The sequence below is a fragment of the Antechinus flavipes genome, chromosome 6, assembly GCF_016432865.1.
Source record: "Antechinus flavipes isolate AdamAnt ecotype Samford, QLD, Australia chromosome 6, AdamAnt_v2, whole genome shotgun sequence".
Taxonomy (NCBI): domain Eukaryota; kingdom Metazoa; phylum Chordata; class Mammalia; order Dasyuromorphia; family Dasyuridae; genus Antechinus; species Antechinus flavipes.
The window spans coordinates 251,118,186-251,142,014 of NC_067403.1; the positions used below are offsets into that span (position 1 = coordinate 251,118,186).

The 23,829-nt window shown below is 36.6% G+C and overlaps 2 protein-coding genes across 2 annotated transcripts in view; both read left to right on the forward strand.

Moving 5' to 3' along the window:
- Positions 1-10,536: 10,536 nt before the first annotated feature.
- Positions 10,537-11,352, forward strand: LOC127541675 (vomeronasal type-2 receptor 116-like). The gene has a single exon (XM_051966892.1). It carries the CDS (start codon positions 10,537-10,539, stop codon positions 11,350-11,352), a length of 816 nt encoding a protein of 271 aa, XP_051822852.1.
- Positions 11,353-19,642: 8,290 nt separating this feature from the next.
- Positions 19,643-23,829, forward strand: part of LOC127541676 (vomeronasal type-2 receptor 26-like) — a 28,653-nt gene continuing 24,466 nt past the window's right edge. The window contains exon 1 of the mRNA XM_051966893.1: positions 19,643-19,930. Within this exon, the coding sequence (XP_051822853.1) occupies positions 19,643-19,930 (288 nt within the window). The remainder of the gene's footprint in view (positions 19,931-23,829) is intronic.

Consider the following 23,829-nt stretch of genomic DNA (forward strand, 5'->3'; position numbering starts at 1 on the left):
TCCCCCTCCTGCTCCTTCCCTTCCTCCTCCTCCTCCTCCTCTTCCTCCTCTTCCTCTTCTTCCTCCTCTTCCTCTTCTTCCTCTTCTTCCTCCTCTCCTCTTTCTCCTCCTTCTCCTCTTCCTTCCCTTCCTCTTCCTCCTCCTCCTCTTCCTCCTCTTCCTTTTCTTCCTCCTCTTCCTCTTCTTCCTCCTCTCCTCTTTCTCCTCCTTCTCCTCTTCCTTCCCCTCCTCTTCCTCTTCCTTCTTCTTTCCTCCTTCTTCTTCTCCTCCTTTTTCTCTTCCACCTTCTCCTCCTTCTCCTCCTCTCTCTCTAGTCAGTACTGTAGGCACAGACTCCATGTCCTCAAATTCTATTTCCTTTTCTAGAACACTGGAATGCTGTGAGAAGGGTACGATAATATCTAAAGGACTCATATCCACTTCACTTAATAAAAAATTCCAGGCCTTTCCCTAACATAAAATTTTAAAAATCTCAGGAACTTCAGAGACAGTTCTGCCTATTTCATTACTCAGTGAGGTAACCTGAGGTAACCCTAAGACTGATAGGAAATGTAAAAATATTGCAAGCGGCTAGAAAAGCCCAATTCAAGCATCAAGGAGCCACAATAAGGATCACCCAGGATCTGGCAGCATCCACATTAAAAGATCGAAGGGCCTGGAATATGATATTCCGAAAGGCTAAGGAACTTGGTCTGCAACCAAAAATAACTTACCCAGCGAGATTGAGCATCTTTTTCCAGGGAAGAAGATGGACATTCAACGAAGTAAGCGAATTTCACCTATTTTTGATGAAAAAGCCAGAACTTAACAAAAAGTTTGATCTACAAATATAGAACTCAAGAGAAATCTAAAAAGGTAAAGATTAATCTTGGGAACTATATTTCGGCTATATAGATGTATAAAGAACACATGTATACCTTGTTCTAGAAACTGATATGGAAAGGACATTGTACCAGAAAAAGGGTAAAGTTGGGGTAGTACATCTCATGAAGAGGCATAGGAAACCTATTATATCTGAGAGAAAGAATGGAGGGGGATGAATATAGTGGGTATCTTACTGCCTTCAGAATTGGCTTTAAGTGAAAAATCTTAGACAAATTCAATCTATGGTGAAACTTCTCCCACCTCATTGAAAAGTGAGAAGGGAAAAGTGAAAAGGGAAGGAATAAGCTAAGCGGAAAGGAATACGGAAACTGGGGGAAAGGGGTAAGATAGGGGGAGGAACTCTAAGGCAGGGGGTAGGGATACTAAAAAGGGAGGGCTGTGAGAAGCAAGTGGTGCTCACAAGCTTAATACTGGGAAGGGGGAAAGGGGGAAAGAAGCGAGAAAAGCATAAACCGGGGTTAACAAGATGGCAAGTAATACAGAATTGGTCATTCTAACCATAAATATGAACGGGGTAAACTCCCCCATAAAGAGGAAGCTGTTAGCACAATGGATAAAAAGCCAGAATCCTACAATATGTTGTTTACAGGAAACACACCTGAAGTGGGGAGATACATGCAGGTTAAAGGTAAAAGATTGGAGCAAAATCTACTATGCTTCAGGTGAAGTCAAAAAAGCAGGGGTAGCCATCCTGATTTCAGATCAAGCTAAAGCAAAAATTGATCTAATTAAAAGAGATAAGGAAGGGCACTATATCTTGCTAAAGGGTAGCATGGATAATGAAGCATTATCTATATTAAACATATATGCACCAAGTGGTGTAGCATCTAAATTCTTAAAAGAGAAATTAAGAAAGCTGAAAGAAGAAATAGACAGTAAAACTATAATAGTGGGAGATCTTATCCTTGCACTCTCAGAATTAGATAAATCAAACCACAAAATAAATAAGAAAGAAGTCAAAGAGGTAAATAGAATACTAGAAAAGTTAGATATGATAGATCTCTGGAGAAAATGTAAAGGAGACAGAAAGGAATACACTTTCTTTTCAGCAGTTCATGGAATCTATACAAAAATTGACCATATATTAGGACATAAAAACCTCAAACTCAAATGCAGTAAGGCAGAAATAGTAAATGCATCCTTTTCAGACCACAAGGCAATGAGAATTACATTCAACAAAAAGCCAAGGGGAAGTAGACCAAAAAATATTTGGAAACTAAATAATCTCATACTAAAGAATGATTGGGTGAAACAGCAAATCATAGACATAATTAATAACTTCACCCAAGAAAACGATAATAATGAGACATCATACCAAAATGTATGGGATGCAGCCAAAGCGGTAATAAGGGGAAATTTCATATCTCTAGAGCCCTATTTGTATAAAATAGAGAAAGAGAAAGTCAATGAATTGGGCTTGCAACTAAAAATGCTAGAAAAGGAACAAATTAAAAACCCCCAGTCAAACACTAAACTTGAAATTCTAAAAATAAAAGGAGAGATCAATAAAATTGAAAGTAAAAAAAAAAACTATTGAATTAATTAATAAAACTAAGAGTTGGTTCTATGAAAAAACCAGCAAAATAGACAAACCCTTAGTAAGTCTGATTTAAAAAAGGAAAGAGGAAAATCAAATTGTTAGTCTTAAAAATGAAAAGGGAGAACTCGCCACTAACAAAGAGGAAATTACAGCAATAATTAGGAGTTACTTTGCCCAACTTTATGCCAATAAAATCGACAACTTAAATGAAATAGAAAAATACCTCCAAAAATATAGCTTGCCCAAACTAACAGAGGAAGAAGTAAATATCCTCAACAGTCCCATCTCAGAAAAAGAAATAGAACAAACTATCAATCAACTCCCTAAGAAAAAATCCCCAGGACCAGATGGATTTACATGTGAATTCTACCAAACATTTAATGAACAATTAACTCCAATGCTAAATAAACTATTTGAAAAAATAGGGATTGAAGGAGTCCTATCAAACTCCTTTTATGACACAGAAATGGTACTGATACCTAAACCAGATAGGCTGAAAAAAGAGAAAGAAAATTATAGACCAATCTCCCTAATGAATATTGATGCTAAAATCTTAAATAAAATATTAGCAAAAAGATTACAGAAAATCATCCCCAGGATAATACACTATGACCAAGTAGATTTATATCAGGAATTCAGGGCTGGTTCAATATTAGGAAAACTATTAGCATAATTGACTATATCAACAACCAAACAAACAAAAACCATATGATTATCTCAATAGATGCAGAAAAAGCATTTGATAAAATCCAACAGCCATTCCTAATAAAAACACTTGAGAGCATAGGAATAAATGGACTTTTCCTTAAAATAGTCAGGAGCATATATTTAAAACCATCAGTAAGCATCATATGCAATGGGGAAAAATTGGAACCTTTCCCAGTAAGATCTGGAGTGAAGCAAGGTTGCCCACTATCACCATTATTATTTAATATCATATTTTTAGAAACACTAGCCTTAGCAATAAGAGTCGAGAAAGATATTAAAGGAATTAGAGTAGGCAATGAGGAAACCAAACTATCACTCTTTGCAGATGATATGATGGTATACCTAGAGAACCCTAGAGATTCTACTAAACAGCTATTAGAAATAATTCATAATTTTAGCAAAGTAGCTGGCTACAAAATAAATCCCCATAAATCCTCAACATTTTTATACATCACCAACAAAACCCAACAGCAAGAGATACAAAGAGAAATTCCATTCAGAATAACTGTTAATACCATAAAATATTTGGGAATCTATCTACCAAAGGAAAGTCAGGAATTATATGAGCAAAATTATAAAAATGTCTCCACACAAATAAAATCAGACTTAAATAATTGGAAAAATATTAAGTGCTCTTGGATCGGCCAAGCGAACATAATAAAGATGAAAGTACTCACTAAACTAATCTATTTATTTAGTGCTATACCAATCAGACTTCCCAGAAAATATTTTAATGATCTAGAAAAAATAACAACAAAATTCATGCGGAACAATAAAAAGTCGAGAATCTCAAGGGAATTAATGAAAAAAAAATCAAATGAAGGTGGCCTAGCTGTACCTGATCTAAAATTATATTATAAAGCAGCAGTCACCAAAACCATTGGTTACTGGCTAAGAAATAGATTAGTGGTTCAGTGGAAAAGGTTAGGTTCACAAGATAGAATAGTCAACTATAGCAATCTAGTGTTTGACAAACTTATAGACCCTAACTTCTGGGATAAGAATTCATTATTTGATAAAAACTGCTGGGATAATTGGAAATTAGTATGGCAGAAATTAGGCATGGACCCACACTTAACACCATATACCAAGATAAGATCAAAATGGGTCCATGACCTAGGCATAAAGAACAAGATTATAAATAAATTAGAGGAACAAAGGATAGTTTATCTCTCAGACTTGTGGAGGAGAAAGAAATTTGTGACCAAAGATGAACTAGAGACCATTACTGATCACAAAATAGAAAATTTTGATTACATCAAATTAAAAAGCCTTTGTACAAATAAAACCAATGCAAACAAGATTAGAAGGGAAGCAACAAACTGGGAAAACATTTTCACAGTTAAAGTTTCTGTTAAAGGCCTCATTTCCAAAATATATAGAGAACTGACTCAAATTTATAAGAAATCAAGCCATTCTCCAATTGATATATGGTCAAAGGATATGAACAGACAATTTTCAGAGGATGAAATTGAAACTATTACCACTCATATGAAAGAGTGTTCCAAATCATTATTGATCAGAGAAATGCAAATTAAGACAACTCTGAGATACCACTACACACCTGTCAGATTGGCTATGATGACAGGAAAAAATAATGACGAATGTTGGAGGGGATGCGGGAAAACTGGGACACTAATGCATTGTTGGTGGAGTTGTGAACGAATCCAACGATTCTGGAGAGCAATCTGGAATTATGCCCAAAAAGTTATCAAATTGTGCATACCCTTTGATCCAGCAGTGTTTCTATTGGGCTTATATCCCAAAGAAATACTAAAGAAGGGAAAGGGACCTGTATGTGCCAAAATGTTTGTAGCAGCCCTGTTTGTAGTGGCTAGAAACTGGAAAATGAATGGATGCCCATCAATTGGAGAATGGCTGGGTAAATTGTAGTATATGAATGTTATGGAATATTATTGTTCTGTAAGAAATGACCAGCAGGATGAATACAGAGAAGACTGGCGAGACTTACATGAACTGATGCTAAGTGAAATGAGCAGAACCAGGAGATCATTATACACTTGGACAACGATATTGTATGAGGATGTATTTTGATGGAAGTGGATTTCTTTGACAAAGAGACCTAACTGAGTTTCAATTGATAAATGATGGACAGAAGCAGCTACACCCAAAGAAAGAACACTGGGAAACGAATGTGAACTATCTGCATTTTTGTTTTTCTTCCGGGTTATTTTTACCTTATGAATCCAATTCTCCCTGTGCAACAAGAGAACTGTTCGGTTCTGCAAACATATATTGTATCTAGGATATACTGCAACATATCTAACATATATAAAACTGCTTGCCATCTAGGGGGGGGGGTGGAGGGAGGGAGGGGAAAAATCGGAACAGAAACGAGTGCAAGGGATAATGTTGTAAAAAAAAATTACCCTGGCATGGATTCTGTCAATATAAATTAATTATTAAATAAAAATTAAAAAAAAAAGAAAATAATTGGTTGCTGGTTTTGTTATTTTTCATTTGTCCTTAGTTTTCAAGGAGAAAAGAGAAAACAGTTCAGAAACTCTAAGAGAAGCTCAAGATGGAGAATGACAACTTTTGGAAGCTCCCCATTAAGAGCCTGTTTTCCATTGATAGTCAATCCTGTGACATGGGCATGAATCCTTCTTTCCACAAAGACTAACAACTGCCTGTCCTTGGTTTCAGCTCCACCACTTTCTGAAATCCATCAGTTCTGTCAATAATGCCAGTGATGGGTCACATGAGGATGGAGTCCAGGCAGATGCTGAGATATATGATATACTCAATTATAAATCCTTCCCTGACTATATAGAGACGCTGGTCAAAGTGGGTGAAGTGCGTCCTCTTGCTCAGAGATTCACCATTAAGGAAGAAGACATAGATTGGCCAGAAGATTTCCATCAGGTAAGGAGCCAATGAAGATCAATGTTATCACTTTGTCTTTTTAGCTTCTTGGACACTGGTTGTTTCTTCACTGCTACAATGTTGCTTCTCACAGATACTGGAAATGTGTGTGTGATAGGCTAATTATAGCCACTAGAGTAGACAACAATTATCCCCCAAAGGCATTTATTTACAGATGATGACTCAATATCTGGATTTGTATAGACAAATAATTTAATCTGAGTTTGTATTTGAGTTGGGTACAGTTGTACAAAGCTGTGTTTTATTTTAAAGACATAATGGCTTTAGAGATTTTTAGTGTAAATGTTGCAGCTATAGCCTCTGCTGATATCAAACATGCATTTCTATACAATTTCATCTGTGTATAATTAGATAAATTCCATCCCCCCTTTACAATAGTCTCAAGAAGAGATTTCAAATATCAGCCTGAGAATAAGATTAGCCTGTAAAATCACCTGATTCTTTGATTCAATCAAGCTGAACAGTGCAATTAGTTTATTTTAATACATATTCTCTAAAATTATGATATCCTGGAACATTCTGGGTAGAATGTTTGAATTTTTGGAAACACAAAAAACCAAAACTTTCAGGGGTTGGAAATTAATAAAATATATTTCCTCTTGTGTGGTCAAAGCCGTTTCAGCATTACAAATTCTAAAATGGAATGAAGTTTAGAGTTAAAATGGTACTTGGGAAAAACTAAGCCAACTAGATATTACAATTAACAAATATCAAAGAGCTTGATTGTACCTACTGGTTAATTTGTGTGGATACATTGGGGATAAAATGATCTGAAGTGGAAGATGAAGATCCAAGTTTTCCATTGAGAATTACATCATTCTTGTCCTGCAGAATTGCAAATACTTTATTCTACCTGTCTTCTATAGGAGAACTTTGAAATCTTAATTTCCTCAATTCATCCACCTTTCACCAGTTGATCTTTCAACATTTTCTCCCTTTCTCTGCTGGAAATACAGACTCCAACTTCTAGATGCAATCTGAAGTGTGGCCCTGGATTCCAAAAGACAGCTCTTGAAAGCCAGCCCAGGTGTTGCTATGCTTGCACCCCATGTCCTGAAGGGACAATTTCCAACCAGACAGGTGGGTTCCTAAAGATAAACTGTCCTTCTTCAAAGTAATAGACATTTGCATTTGTTAATCTTAAACTGGTGTGCTTTGTATTTTGTACTGGGCTGACGCTTGAGTTGATGCACTGAGGTCCCAAGCACATGAGGCTAAATAGTAATTGGACCATACTCTATTAATATATAAGCTTGGAGAAAGAATGGCCCCCGCCTACTCTTTGTGCAAGTCCTGATGTGTTGTATAGGAAATGACGATTCTGGTGGGTGGAGGCAGGGGCGTGAGAGAGGAAGGGGAGGAGAGCTCAGGCCCCACTTTCTCTGCTAGCTGGCTTCCTGTTTGTTTCTCTTCTTCTTTTTGCTTTTTGCTCTTGCTGTGCTCAGTGGATAGAGCACCAGTCTTGAAGTCTGGAGGACCCAAGTTCAAATCTGGCCTCAGACACTTAAAAACACATCACACAGAATTAAAGACTTCCTCTCTCACTCCCCTGCCTCCACCCACCAGAATCATCATTTCCTATACAACACATCAGGACTTGCACAAAGAATAGGCGGGGGCCATTCTTTCTCCAAGCTTATATATTAATAGAGTATGGTCCAATTACTATTTAGCCTCATGTGCTTGGGATCTCAGTGCATCAACTCAAGCCTCAGCCCATTACAGTATTTGGCAAAATCACAATAATTTCTGAGTTGAAATAACATTGCATTTATTCAGTCCTTTTCATTCAATGTGCTTTGTGATCATTCTTATAATTAGAAGCATCCCATGTCCAAGATACCAAAAATCTGTCGAAGCAGAATCCATCAGGATTTTACTTCCATGGGAATCCCTAACACTTCCTTGACCTTGCGGCCTAATTGGAATCTTCCCCATTCCTGTAGGAAAGCTTAATCTAAAATAGTTTTAAACTTCCTCCTTCTAAAGGGAAAAATTAATAGAAAAAAAACCCCTTAATTCTAAAAACTTTCTAAGCACAGATGCATTTGATTGAAGAGCAGAAGTCTGCCCTCTGGATTTAGTCTTCATGAAAATATCCCTTGGCATAAGATTGATCAGAGTTCCCAAGAGAGATTATTTGAAAGATTTGTTTTCTGGAGGATGGAGTCCCAACTCAAGGAAACTTGGCTCACAAAAAAATTGAATAAAAATTTGATCATTTTCAAACCTATCTCAGTGTCAAAGCTGATGATGCCTCATCTTGATTTGCTTTGAACTTGATATTGATCAATAAAATAGTATGTTTGAAAGCTTAAGTTTGGGGGATTTTTTGGTAGTTTATTTTTCTCCATTTATTAACTCTTCTATTTTATTTACATAACACTTACTCTTTATGTCTGTCCTTTGGAATAGGATTTTTATTCTTATTTTTCTTACATCGTTATGGTCAAATCCAAAAAAGAAATTATTTCTTGTAAAGGTCTGAAATTCTGAGTAGGTGCACTGGAATCAGACAACTAAGCACTTAAGGCTTATTATCGATTAGACAATATTCTATTAGCATATGCCTGGGAAATGGCCCTTTCCACTATTCTGTGCTGGCTCAATCTTTTGGTGTATACAGTTAATTTTAGGAGGGATAAGGAGGTGGAATAAGACAAGTCAGAGTCACTTTGGCTGTGGATGAGGAGAAGGGAGGTTGTGGAGAGCTTGTGTCCATTCCCTTCACTTCTCCTCCTAAAGACCAAGAATAAAGACCAAGGACTTTTGCTTGTTCTGACTCCAACTGATTCTAAGGCATCCAGGATGCTAACCTGGACTTCACATTTACTCCCCTTATTTCAGTCTTTTTTTTTTTTTTTTTTGCAATTACTAGATATTGACTAGGTTATTTTTGTGAACATAATTGTGTAGTATTTATTATGAAGCTTTTATTTTTTATAATAATAGCTTTTCATTTGACAAAATACCTACAAAGATAGTTTTAAACATTCACTCTTGCAAATTAAACCAAAAAAATCCACAAACCTTGTGTTCTAAATTTTTCTCCCTCTCTCTTCATCTCTCTTTTTCCCTAGACAACAAGTAATTCAATGCAGGTTAAACATGTGCACTTCTTCTTAACATATTTCCATGGTTATTATATTGAACAAGAAAATCAGACCAACAGGGAAAAAATAAGGAAACAAAAAGCAAGGAAATAAACAATGACAATAAAAAAGTGGAAATACTTTTTTCCACATTCAGTCCCCATAATCCTCTCTCTGAATGTAGCTGGCTGTCTCCATCCCAAGTCTCATTGTTGAAAAGAGCCAAGTCCATCACAGTTGATTATCCCATGGTATCTGTTTCAGGGTACAGTGTTCTCTCCAGTCCACCTACTTTACTTTGCATCAGATCATGGAAATCTCTCCAGGCCTTTCTGAAATCAGCCTGCTGATCATTTCTCATAAAACAATGATATTCCATTACATTCATATACCATAATTTATTCAGCCACTCTCCAACTCGGTATCTACTCAGTTTCCAGTTCCTTGCCACTATAAAAAGAACTGTTAAAATATTTTTACACATGTGGGTGCTTTTCTCTTTTTTATGATCTCTTTGGGATACAGACACAGTAGATCCACTTCTGGATGCACAGATTGATAGCCTTTTCCTCATAGTTCCAAATTGCTCTCCAGAATGGTTGGATAAGTTTACAATTCCACCAAAAATGTATTAGCGTCCCAGTTTTCCCATTTCCCCGCCACCATTTTTCATTATCTTTTCCTATCATCTTAGCCAATCTGTGAGGTGTGAAGTGGTAATGCAGAGTTGTCTTAATTTGGATTTCTCTAATCAGTAGTGATTTAGAGCATTTTTGTCGTATGATTAAAAATGGTTTTAATTTCGTCTTCTGGAAATTGTCTTTGTATTCTTGGACCATGTGCCAATTGGAGAATGGCTTGTAGCTATAACCTTACATTCAGAGAAACACAGCAAAAAGTCTCTTTAACCTAATTTTAAAAAATTCTTAGCCTTCCTCTAAGGTTTCAATGCTTCATTTCTGTTCTTAAAATATTGCATTATATATAAAAGGACCCTTTTGGACTCATTGTAAGCATTTTCAAATTTAAATGGATTGCAGCGAGTTTGATTTTTTTGTTTAGTAAACCTATGACATGAAATAAATACTTTCAACACATTATTTTATCCAAATGTGGAGAAATGAACATACTGAAATATATTTTTATTTTATTTAGCCTTTAGAACATTTATACTTCTTAATTGGAAGAAGTCCAAAAATGAGATGGAGCTGAATGTGAAATGAATAATACTGTGCTTTATAGGAGACAAAAAAATCTGGTCAGTCTGGGATATAGCATGATTTTACTGTTGTTCATAGATGCAGAGCAGTGCCTGCAGTGCCTTGAAGATCAATATCCTAATAGGGAAAGAGATCATTGCCTCCCCAGGACTGTGACCTTCCTGGCCTATGAGGAACTCTGGGAATGACTCTGGCCTGTGCAGCCGGCTCCTTCTCCCTCCTTACTGTGATGGTCCTGGGAGTCTTTGTGAAGCACAGAGACACCCCCATAGTCAAAGCCAATAACCGCAGTCTCAGCTACACTCTGCTGGTCTCCCTCAGCCTCTGCTTCCTCTGCTCCTTGCTCTTCATTGGCCATCCTACCACTGCCACCTGCCTGCTGCGCCAAATCACATTCGCAGTTGTCTTCACAGTGGCCATTTCCTCCATTTTAGCTAAAACCATCACTGTGGTTCTGGCCTTCAGGGCCACCAAACCAGGGAGCAGGCTCCGGAGCTGGCTGGGATCCACAGCATCTTACTCTCTCATTTTCACCTGCACCCTCATCCAAATGTGTCTCTGTGGCATCTGGCTTGGGACATCCCCCCCCTTCCTGGAGATGGACATCCATTCTGAGCCTGGCTCCATTATCATCCAGTGCAATGAGGGCTCCCTCCTCATCTTCTACTGTGTCCTGGGCTACATGGCCGTGCTGGCCTTAGCGAGCTTCACTGTGGCTTTCCTGGCCAGGAACCTGCCGGACACTTTCAACGAAGCCAAGTTCCTGACCTTCAGCATGCTTGTGTTCTGCAGCGTCTGGATCTCCTTCCTGCCCTCGTACCAGAGCTCCAAGGGCAAGGCCATTGTAGCCTTGGAGGTCTTTGCCATCTTGACATCCAGTGCCGGGATTCTCACTTGCATCTTTGCTCCCAAGTGCTTTGTGGTCCTTCTAAGATCAGAACAAAATACTCTGGGGAAACTTAAAAAGAAAGCAACTCCCTCAGAAGCCAAGGTCTTCTAAAGCTTGCCAATCACAATCAAGGAGCTCCTTTGATCCGAAGTCATAATAAAATGTTAAATGTGTCTCATTCATTTGCCTCTTTTCTCTCATATTCATCTTTGATTTCTATTTCAATATAATAGCCTTTTGCAAGCATTCTATTGCCTGATTTAAGAATAGAGGTAGAATGGGATCACTTCCTATTTTGAATTAGTTTATAGATAGCAGACAATATGTGAATGACATTTTTAAATATAATTGTGGGATTTAAGTAAATGACTGTCTGGTTTCCAATCCTAAACTTTAATGAGGAAATAAGTGTCATTTTACTCCCAGACCAAGTGGAAAATACTTTCTCCATTTCCAAATTCTGTTGTCTAGGGCAGAAAATTCTCCATCCCCATTAGCCTGGAAAAAATTAATTTTCTTCCTTTCAGAAGTCGGCGCATAGGATTTCCCATCCCTGTATCAATGTTAAGTATAATAAGTTCAGGTCTTCCTGAGGATCAAGAAAGAGGACACAATGTGTCTATCACTTTTTTGAAGATGATATGATTTTGTACCGAGGAAACTCTAGAAAGTCAACTTTAAAAAAAATTAAAATAAGCAGTCATTTCAGCAAAATGGCAGGATCAGAGATAAATCCATTCAAATCATTAACATTTCTGTTTGTAAATCACCAAATGATGTAGGAAGCCCCAGAAAGACAAATTTCTACTAGAAACATTATAGACAGTACAAAACAGTTGAGAGTTTGAGAAAACTCTTTACACAAATACAGAAAGATCTAAGTAACTGGATAAATGTTAATTGCTCATGATTAGAACAATCAATATAATTCAGTGAAGATAATACTTAAATTCATTTACTTATTCGGTGATATTATCAGTGTATGAAGTAAACTTTGCCAGTTTGATTCATATGGGAATAAATAAGTAAAGGCCACACTAGGAAAGTTAGGTTGGAGATTACCAAATATTCAAGCATCTAATATTATTTAAACTCTATTCATCTGAAGAAATGTCTGATCTGGAATATGAAGGGAAATGTGGAAGAAAATATCAAGAGAAAGGGAAAAAATGAAATTCACAAACCTCAAATCATATTATCAACTACAAAAATTCAAATCATTTGACATTTGTTAAAAATAAAAATGTAAATCAATGACATAGGGAAAGGGAGACCCAAATTTAGTTGAACTTGGTAAAACTCAGCTTTTGAGGGTTGAATATAAAGAAGTCTGAGCCCTCCAGAATTGACACTTTGGAATTATGCATCAGGAAAAGACTTTTGACAGTTCCTGGGACAGTAAATAGCAAAGTGTTCCACAAATCAATTGAGGTCATTCACTAAAAGGTCAAGCATTGAAGCAGAATCTTTAAATATCAGTGTATACAATGGAAAGATGGAACTCACTGGAAAAGATGCTGCTATAGAGCAATATTGCAGGCAAAAAGACAAATACATAGGAGAGAAGAAGGATGGATAGTGTCATGGAGATAAAGAAGAACTTGGGCAATCCTTGAGAGATAATGGAGGAAAGAAGGAGTTGGTGCACTGTGCTCTATGAAACAGAATGAGCCACAACTGTATAACAATAACAATGACCACCACAACAGCAACTGTATCATGGGCAAAGTAATTGAACAAACTTTTAACAAGTTTCTTAAGACAAGATCCCCTCAACTAGTTACATTTACAAGTGGATCCTGCTTGGTGGGTCTTTGTTGGTGGTGGTTGTGGTAGTGTCCTTTGGTTAGTGGTGGTTTTTGGTGTTTGGGGAGGGGTTTTGTTTGTTTTTAGTTTTTGAGAGGCCAATTGAGATTAAATGACTGATCTAGGGTCATACAACTAGAAAATGCCTGAGGCCACGTTTGAAGTCAGGCATATGAATCTTGCTGTTTCCAGGATTATGGTGGCCTCTTGCTGCATTTTTATTATTGTATTTTATTAATGGAAGAAATGACACTTTAAACATGAGCAGGTAGGGAGTCTTAGGGAGCCTACCTCATCAGCTCCCTCATCAGCTTTCAGGTACATTGCAGTTGAAACTGCTACTGAGTCATGCGTCTAGTTATCCTGAGTTTGTCCATGAAGTCGTATAAGGAGCTAGATTAGGAGAGGCAGTTGTCATGTTGGAAATTTTCCTTTTATTTGCAAGCCAATTGGTGTTAAGTGACTTGCCAGAGCCACACAGCTGGGATATGGTAAGTGTCTGAAGCAGGTTGAACTCAGGTCCTTGTGACTCCAGGAGCAGTGCTCTATCCATTGTACCATTCAGCTGTCTCCTCTAAGTGAATTCTCTTATAATTCTTTAGAACAATTTACCACAATATTATATAATGAATGTGAAAAATGTGATTAAATAGTAGCTAAAAAAAGGGGTTTTGTGACACAAATATCATTTTGATCCCACAACTAGAGAGAGTAAAGAAAGATTTAAAAACCAAAGATTAATAAAAATATCATCATACTGAAGTTCATTAATTTTTTCAGTGCCATATGAATGAAATGTCCAAAGTATCATTTTATGGAGATTAAAACAAAATCACATAGAAATCATCTGGAACAACAAAAGCCAAGAGTATTCAGACAATCCAAAGGGGAAAAAAAAACTATGAAAGCTAGTTTTGCAATAGCAGATTATAAACTAGATGACAAAGTAGTAGTGGCTAAGAAATAAAGTAATAGTTCAGAGGAATAGATTAAAGACACAATACACATATTGTATGTATTACACAACACACTAAGGAAGTTGGTAATCCAGACTTTGATAAATCTAAAGACCCTAGCTTTCAGAATCCAATGCACTATTTGAAAAAATTTGGAGGCCAAACTGGAAGGCAGTTTAGCAGAACTAGCTATAGACCACCATAATACACCAAATATTATGGTAACATTAAAAAAAGGAAGTGATTTAGACATAAAGGGTATTAATATACTTAAATTGAAGGAGCATGAAAGAATAGACCTGTCGGATCTATGGATAAGGGAAGAATTTGTGACTAAACAAGAGATAAAAAGGAACACAGGAAACCTAATTAAAAAAAAATGACAGGAAAATTAAAAATGATTTGCATAAAACATAACTAAAATGGGATGAAAAGCAACAGACTAACATATATATACATATATTTGTGTTTATGTATATATTTGCACCAAATGTCTTTGAAGAACATTTCATTTCATAAATAAATAGGGAACTGAACCAAATGTAGGAATATAAAAAGTATTCCCTAGTTAATAAATTGACAGAAGATATAAATAGGCAATTTTCAGGAAAAATAAATTAAAATTATTGCTGGTTACCTGAAAAATTATTTAAATTATTATTAATTAGTGAAATAAATATTAAAATAATTCTGAGACATCATATTTCACTTTCCTACCCAACATATACAACTATATTTTGGTGTGTCTTTGTGTGTGTGTAGGAGTGTATCTAAAAAAAATTAATAGGTGACTTTTCTGAGCTCCATATAATATTTTTCTTTACTATCTTCAAGAGTTAGATCATTTTCGAATCCCTGTCTATTCTACCTATTCTTGGGACTTTTCCAGATCAGGAATTGGCTTAAGTATTTGACTTAATTTCTCATTATAGATATTCACTTAGAAATACATATAATGTTTAATAAATAATTTGAATTCACACTGATTTTCATTAGATTAGCTTAAAATTTTCTTGATTAAGGGTTTTAAAAAATTAAAATTGTTTTAAAAATTGAATGAGAATGATAGTGGAAAAAATGCCAAAATAAATGTGGCCTAAAGAACAAAGTATTGGGAGAAGACTCTTCAGCTTAGAACAACAAGTATGAAAAAAAATTCTTTAAAAATTAGAAGGCAAAAAAGAATAATTTCTCAATGACACTAATGAATTTGAAAATAAAACTAATAAATATAAAATTAGAAAAAATATATATTTCAAAACAATTAACCTTTAAGACATAGATGAAAGAAGGCTTAAGCATCATTAGTACACCATAAAACTGACTAAAATGGTTTCTGGACATAGCAATCAGCCAAAATGGCAGAACAAAGAGAACAGTAGAGCAAAGTTCTTCTAGTATGTCCCTTCAAATATCATTAGAATAATCCCTCAAATTAAATTGTCCATTGGCCTGGTCAATGAAAACTTAGAGTTAGGGATTTTTTTCCAGCCTAGACCAATTAGACCCTGGGCTGGGGACTGACCCAGAAAGAAGCCTCACCAAGTGTGGGTCCAGGATATACCTGTGACTGAGCCTATAGCAGGTATAGGATCTCAGAACTCAGGTCTGTTACAATATCTTGCCTTTTCTCTTTGTGAAATTGCAATCAAATTTCTGCCCAGGTTTATTTATTTATTTATTTGCAGTTTTCTTGAAGATGTTTTCAAATCATACTCTGTGTCTGAAATTGTGTCCTGAATAATCCTTTCAAAATAATTGCTCTTTCTGAAAATATTCTTTTTTATCATTCCTTCTTACCATCTAACAATTCACTTTTGATTTTAAGTAATGTTCTCAAGGAGGGAATTTCTGGATTGAGCTAGCATGTAAAAGATAAAAGAGTATTTTGGGCAATTTCAGATCCCATCAAAGGTACGAAGGCTCCAGAGACAGAAAACAAGCAAGGAAGTTCCCAAACATTTTTTTTTGTTAAGTTTGGAATTTTTTAAGATGAAGGACACAGGTGCAGAATTGCTGGGCTAGTTGGTCCTTGGAGAAACTCATTCTCAGACTCTGGTCAAAATATTTGTTTGACTTGCACCCAAGAGATGAGAAGAACCATTTTTCCTGATTCATCTTCAGGGAACTAGATGAACAATATCCAGGAGGCAAAAATGTCAAATAAATATGTCCTGCTCACTCAAACTTTTGCCTTTATCCCAAATAGAGGCTCACTTCATGTCTCACATTCTGCTTTTCCAAGGAGGAGAGAATGCACAAACTTGAGCATCTATTAAAAAAGACAAATATTTAGCAATAGAGCATGTGCCTATAGATGCAAGAACTACGGTCTCCAATCACCTTGTGCTCCCCTAATTCTTAGCTCTTTAGAGATCTGAAATATTGACAATGGGCTTGCGGAAACTGAGACTCTCATCCTCTATATTATTTGTATTTTTGATTTTGCAGATTTTCTTATCTGAGTACCAGATGGTCAAAAATCCTTGTCACATAGAGAGACTTTTCAATCCCACATATAGAAAAGAAGGAGACCTAATCATTGCTGGATTCCTCTCCCTTTTTGTGAAGGTAGAGATTCAAGTGAACAAATTTTTCTTCACAACGTGTCCCTTCAGGATTTATGCACTACCAACGTAAGTAGTTACTTTCCCACCCTCCCTAATATATGCAATATTAATCCATATTTCTTATTGATTGCTTTGTTGATAGAGTTGTGTTTTCTTTATTCTCAGAACTTTGGTTAAAGCAAAGATGTGGGTTCAAAAATGACTAGAAATCTAATATTCAAGAAGCTGATAGATTAAAAGTGTTGTTAATGTGCAGTGCAGCAAACAGAGAGAGACTGTTCACCCCTATTCTATATGGCATTATAAACCAACACAGATTCATCTCCACTGAGGACAAAAACTCACCCAGTACAAGGAGGGGTGAAACACATTAGGGAGGTCCTACACTCACAATTGGAGTTTAGGTGTCAAAACTGTATTCTCTAAGAATGGACATGGTTAAGACCTGATTACTTGTTCCAAATAGGGGAGGAAATGTTCATAGTTATGCTCATATGTAATGAAAATCTCAAGGTCATTTATGGATGCTTGACTTGGGTGAGATTTGGGTAAAGATATTTCTGAAACATAACAACATGAAATGAGGAAGGGGAAATCTAACATTCATTATCTTAGGCATCAGAAAACAGAACAAATTCAGAATACTGCATTGGGGTCAGTTTTATCTAATCCAAAGCTTCAAGCCTTATCTTCCCAACAGAGAGAAAAGGAATGACATGGCTTATCTTTATTTAATGGGTGTTGGGACCATTTGATCTAAATGATTCCATATTGATGTTTTACCAATATCAGAATAACATGACAGTACATCAAAAATACCAAACAATGTGAACTTTACAATGTCAACAAGTGCCACGTATCTCAAACTCCTGACAAGATCCCATACTTGCACTGAGGTTTTTCATCATTTTATTCTAGGAAATATAAAGTATAGGACAATTTTTGACATTTGTTTTCCCTTGCCATTTTTGTGACATTTTTAAATAAAGCCAAAGGGACCGCCAAACCACTTTCTTTGTTCCATACCCCATCTCTCATTTTCATGCTTTTGTCAATGCTGTCCCCCATTGTAGGAATGGAATCTCTCCGAGGTTCCATGTCTCAGAATTCCTCTTCTCATTTAAAATTCAACTCACTTGATCTAAAGATGTTCCTGCTCTCCCTGAGCTATTGATGACTTTCTCCAAATTATATTTTATCATCTTTGTTCCAAATATCTGTTTCAGATAGTGGTACATTTTCTTTTCTGGCCAAAAGAAAAGAGCTGTTTTTTTCTTCTCTCTTTTGTCTTTCTATCCCCATGACTTGCAAATGCCTGAACTCTCGTAGGAGATCTCATAAATTCTAGTAAGCTCATTGGCATGAATTCTTAAACATTTCAACATCTGCTTCTTGTGAACTCTAGTTTCTGTCTTCCCATTTACTACATTGCATTGCAGATCCTTTCTTTTGCTATTCTTCTTTATTATCATTGCCATCTCTCCTGACAGTGGTGATCAGTCTCTTCTCCTTGGTATTCTATTCTCTCTAGATTTTAGGGATTATTTTTTTCTCCTTTTTTGTTTCTTGTTTTTTGTTCTCCTCCTTTTTTTGTTTTTCTTGTTTCTTGTTTTCTTGTTCCTCCTTTTGATGGAGCCTTTTGAGATCACACTGTGCAGCTGTAGTTATACCTCATCAATGTATCTAATCCATTCCACTACTTCCTTTGGTTATCTTATCAGTTCCCATAATTTACTTAGTATTTCTATGTGGATGTTTTTCAGATTTTTCTATCCTGATCTAAACTCTCTGATGTCCTTACAACTGATATCATCAATAGCCTCTCAGATATCTTGAACTAACTGCCCAAGAGACATCTTAAGTTCAGTATATCCAAAATATAAAACATTATTTTTTGTCCCAAACCTCTCCATACTCCTATATTCCCTATTACTGTAGAGGGCAATACCATTCTTTGATGCCCTTTAGCCCTCAGCCTAAGACTGACCCTAAATTCTCCCTTATCCCTCACCACATGTATTCAAGATTTTCCCAAGGCCTATCTCTTTCAGGTTGGCAAAGTCTCTTACATATATAGCTCCCTGGATGGCTCTCTCTTTTTCTGCCTCCCACAGTCACTGGGCCTCTCTGTTTCTGTTTTTCTTTCTTTGTGTCTCTATCAATTTTCTATCTTTCTGTCTCTGATTATAAGCTGTCTTTCCCATTAAAATATCAACTTTTTTGGAGATAGGACTTTTTTTTCCCTGCTTTTTGTATCCTAACTACTTAGCAGAGTACCTATCCCAGAGCAGTGCTTAATAAGGGTAGATTGATTGATTATCTGGTTCTCAATAATCCATCTTCTAAGAGAGGAAGAATATTTCCTTGCTTGAATAAGGGAGAAGGATAGACTTCAAGGCCAATGAATATGTTGTGAAAATCTCCGTTTTGAATATCTTCCTGCCTTGACTAAAGTACTTATTTCAGCTAGAGTAAAGTTAGTACTGAATCTTGAATCTTTCAGTATTACCCATTACATGGTCATGACATTTTTTGAAATATATGTGTTCCACTTACATTCCAGTATATAATGTTAAAAATCATTATAAGGCATCTAGCAGATATATTACCAATAAAATCATGTATTCTTAGCTAATATGTTTTGCATGGTAATCTCCTCATTGCAATCTGAGAAACGGAAGTCCTTTCTATTTTTCTTGAAGATAATCAGTTAGTCAGTCAGAATTCTTTTTCAAAATGAGACATATTCTAATGTCTAAAGTATATTCATCGTGTGTGTGTGTGTGTGTGTGTGTGTGTGTGTATGTGTTTGTGTCTTAATGTGTGTGGTCTTGAAAAAATCTTACAGGATATAGTTTAGGCCTGTGATATTACAATTGGGGACACTGACACTCATGGTGGTGAAATGATGTGCTCAGGACCACAATTTTAATCAATTTGGGAGTCAGGATTTAGGATAGGAATTTCTGACTCCATATCTGACACCCTTCCCACTATGAAAATTTTGTGTTTCTTTGAATATAGAGTTTTTCTTATTTTTTTTTCAATTTTCCCTCTCACTTTAGGTCAATGTTCAAACAATATCACCATTTCCTTGCTCTTCAGTATGCTGTTGATGAGATCAACAAGAACCCCTATTTGCTGCCCAACATAACTTTGGGATATCAGTTACTCAATAACTTCCATCTGGAGAAACTAGCTTTGGAAAGCTCCTTAATATGGCTATCAGGGAGAGGTCCCATTATCCCCAATTATAGCTGTGATAAACAATCCAATTCTGTGGCTGTCATTGGAGGGATGTCAGCTACACTTTCCATGGCCATGGCCACCATACTCAAACTGTATAAAGTTCCACAGGTAAGAGAGACCAATACAGTCACTCATTTTCATGTCATCTTTATATATAAAGCAGCAAATTCTTTATAAAATGTTCTGATGTAGTATCAATAAGTCAATAACCAATTATTAAGAAGTACTCCAACATGTTCTGATGAAATGTGATGCAAAAAAGGAGGAAATGGTCCTTTCCATCTGGGAAATCATTCTGCATGCTAGGTGAGGTGATGCTCTGATGATTTTCAGCAAAGGAAAAATCTAAAGATGACTATACTTGTAATTAACCTTTTTATACTTGTATAGAACTCTGAAGATTTTAGATAGCAGAAAAGATTTCTTTTTTCTCACTTCCAAAAATTCCCATGGAGAGGTCTCTCTTCCTTTTCATTTTGAAATTGATTTCTGTATTTTCCCTAAAAACATGAAGCACTACTACTTGTATTCATCAGAATGTACTAATAAAGAACATCCAATTCTCTGTTTACTGAGATGTTCCAATCAGGGAATTCCTTGGGAAATATACCTAATAGTGATTATAGGGCCTATAACATATTGGGATTGCTTTGGATTTCTGAAGTGCTGAGAACCAAGCGTTTCATAAATGATCTTCACACATTCTTGCTGTTATTGTGAACAATGTATTCCTTGTTTTGCTTGTTTTGCTCAGCATCAGTTCATGTAAATCTTTCCAGGTCTTTCTATAGTTAATATAGGTGTTAATATACCAAATGGTAAAGATAGCTTTGTACTATTTTTGGTGTAATTCAAATTGCTCTTCAAACTGGTTGAGTCAGTTCACAATTCCACCAAAAGTCTTAGTATCCCTATTTTCTACATCCCCTCTCTTATGTTTGTCCTTTATTCCTTCTCTCCTTTCAGCCATTTTAATACCTTTATGATAGTATTTCATAGTTAGTTTAATTTACATTTCTTTAATCAATGAGAGGATACTTACCAAGCATATTATAGTTAGAACCATAGCTAACTTATTTAAAAATGTATTTGCTTTCTCACTGGGGGTATAAGAAAGAGCCTTTTCATAATTTCTCTACTGAATGAAAAGAAATTGCCATGAATGTGGGTCATATTTTATACATTTTAATACACATCCAAACCTATTATATTATATACTATAGGATGGAAAAGTACTGTTGTCCTATCTTCTCACTTTATGGTATGAAGCATGTTAGAATTAGGCAATATTCTGTCTCTCTTTTTTGTTAGTGTATTTGTTTTTAATACATATTATTTCTGAATCATTTTGGGAGAGGAAAAATCATAGCAAAAGGGGAAAACAATGGGAAAGATTTAAAAATAGAAAAAAGAAGTGAACATAGCATGTATTAGTTTACATTTAGTCTCCTTAGATTTTTTTCTGTATGCAGATAGGATTTTATGTCCAAGTCTATTGGTGTAATGTTGCTGTTTTAGTTTTCTGGAAGTCTTGGGCAGCTTTCCTTTCAGCAGAGTAATCACTACAAGAATAGTCAGGTAGTAAAGTCCAAAAGTCTTCATTGTCTTCTTCACTAGGGGGTCCACTAGTTTTCTGGAGGGCCTTCAGATAGGACCTGGGCTCAGTGGAAGAAATGCAGGAGGCCAGGCCAGCCAACACGAGATGGAGTTGAATTTGGTCCAGATCTGGCTGGCAGGTATATACTCCATTATCATAGATGTGAATCTTGTGGACTAAGTACATGTACTGAATTAGAGAACTATTAAGCACCATGCTAAACTAGATATCCATTGTCTTTATCAATTCCACTGACTTAGCACCTTGTAAGAATCCTTGTTTCAAGTTCAGAGTTCTGGCCTATAACATATTGGGATTGCTTTGGATTTCTGAAGCGCTGAGAACCAAGAGTTTCATAAATGATCTTCACACATTCTTGCTGTTATTGTGAACAATGTATTCTTTGTTCTGCTTGTTTTGCTCAGCATCAGTTCATGTCAGCTTTTTCATTATCTTTTTTATAGAACAATAATATTCCATTACCTTCTTATACCAAAGTTTATTCAGCCATTCCCCATGTGATGGGAATGCACTCATTTTCCAATTCTTTGTTACCACAAAAAGACCTGCTGCAAACATTTTTTTTGCAGATGCAGGTCCTTTTTCCTCCTTTATAATTTCTTTCGTATAGACCCAGTAATAGTATTGCTGGGTCAAAAGACATGCACAGTTTTATAGCCCATTGGGCATAGTACAGATTACTCTCCAGCATAGTTGGATAAGTTTACAACTCCACTGTAATGACCGCGTATTTAAAATCAGCCGGAGTCAGGAACTCAGGTTAAGGCAAAAATCTTCAGTCTTTATTGAAGTGAAGAGGTGAAAAAAGATTGCGATAGCAATATGGGCAGCTGCGACAGGAAGCCAGCTAGCAGAGTGAGAGCGCGAGAGAGCCTTGAGCTCTCCTCCCCTTCCTTTTTCCCTCCCCTGCCTCCACCCACCAGAATCGTCATTTCCTATACAACACATCAGGACTTGCACAAAGAGTGGGCAGGGGCCATTCTTTCTCCAAGCTTATATATTAATAGAGTATGGTCCAATTACTATTTAGCCTCATGTGCTTGGGACTTCAGTGCATCAACTCAAACCTCAGCCCATTACATCTCCCGCTTTCTTTTGTTTTAGAACACTGGTGATCATGTATCCCTGACTCCTCAGGGAGGTCAGAGCCCCCAAAGGGAGGGTGATCACACCCTCCCTGACTTCTCAGGAAAGGAGGTGAAAGCACCAAAAAGGAGGTGATCACAACCCTCCTGACTTCTCAGGAAGGGAGGTGAAAGCCCTAAAAAGGAGATAATCACACCCTCCCTGACATCTCAGGAAAAGAGATGAAAAGCACCAAAGGGAAGTGGGGATTGCTAGCAGGTTTCTGGACTGAAGGGTCTTATTATGCACAAACCCATCAGCATGGGAACACATAGCACATGGCACATAGCAACAACGCAGAGGCTATTAGTGATGACTCTCCCCACAGTCAGTGCAGGCTTGATGTGGTGTAACAAATATGAATTATACACCCAAGTAATGGTATAACAAAAAATATAAATCAACATTGTGTTGTAAAAGATTGCCAGAAGTCCTAGAAGGAGAGTATGTAAACAGCAGTCACACATACACCTTCTTCAGCAGCCAAGAGATAGTCCAAAACCAATCTATTGTCCATTGCTTCACATATCAGGGAATCCAATGATCCCCCCAAGTTTTTGAAGTCCAGCAAAAGTCTTTTTATGTCTTAGGGAATCCAATGATTCCAGCAGATTTTGAAGTCCTATAACAGTCATATCATTTCTCAGAGAATCCAGTGATTTCTGAGGGCTTTCAAGTCTTATGTCTCAAAGAATCCAGTGATTCCTGAGGGATTTAAAGTCCTACAACAATCTAATGTCTCAGAGAATCCAATGATTTCTGAGGGTTTTGAAGTCCAATGATTTTCTATGTCCATGAATCAAACGCCATAACTGCCACACTCTTTCAATGGTGAGCACAATCAGCAACAAAACCACCCGATGTTTCTTGGGTCTTCTCCTTTGTTTCAAGGGTCTGCTCTGTCTCTCTGTGATGGACAAGGTTAATGAGGCTCATTGGCACCCATCTGATTCCTTCTCCACCTGTAGAGATACAAGCAAACTCTCTCCCCCAAGCAGTTAGTGTATCTGGTCCCTTCCATTCATCACTTTCTGGGTCTCTCCACATCACCTGGCGATTATCTAAAGATAGTGAAGTTGCTCGCACTGGACACTGCCCTTCTGGTGGATTATAAAACCTGTCTGCCGGAGCCAGTGCATCTTTGTCAAAAATCAAGAAGTTAATAGTATAAAGAGCTAGATTTAGAAGCTCTCTAGGGTTACCTGTGGCTCCCCCTTTCTTTTGTTTTTGAAGCAGCGTCTTAATGTCTCTGTTTCTCCTCTCT

Excerpts from the sequence above, each read along its gene's own strand:
- LOC127541675 (XM_051966892.1), top strand. The coding sequence starts at position 10,537 with ATGACTCTGGCCTGTGCAGCCGGCTCCTTCTCCCTCCTTACTGTGATG.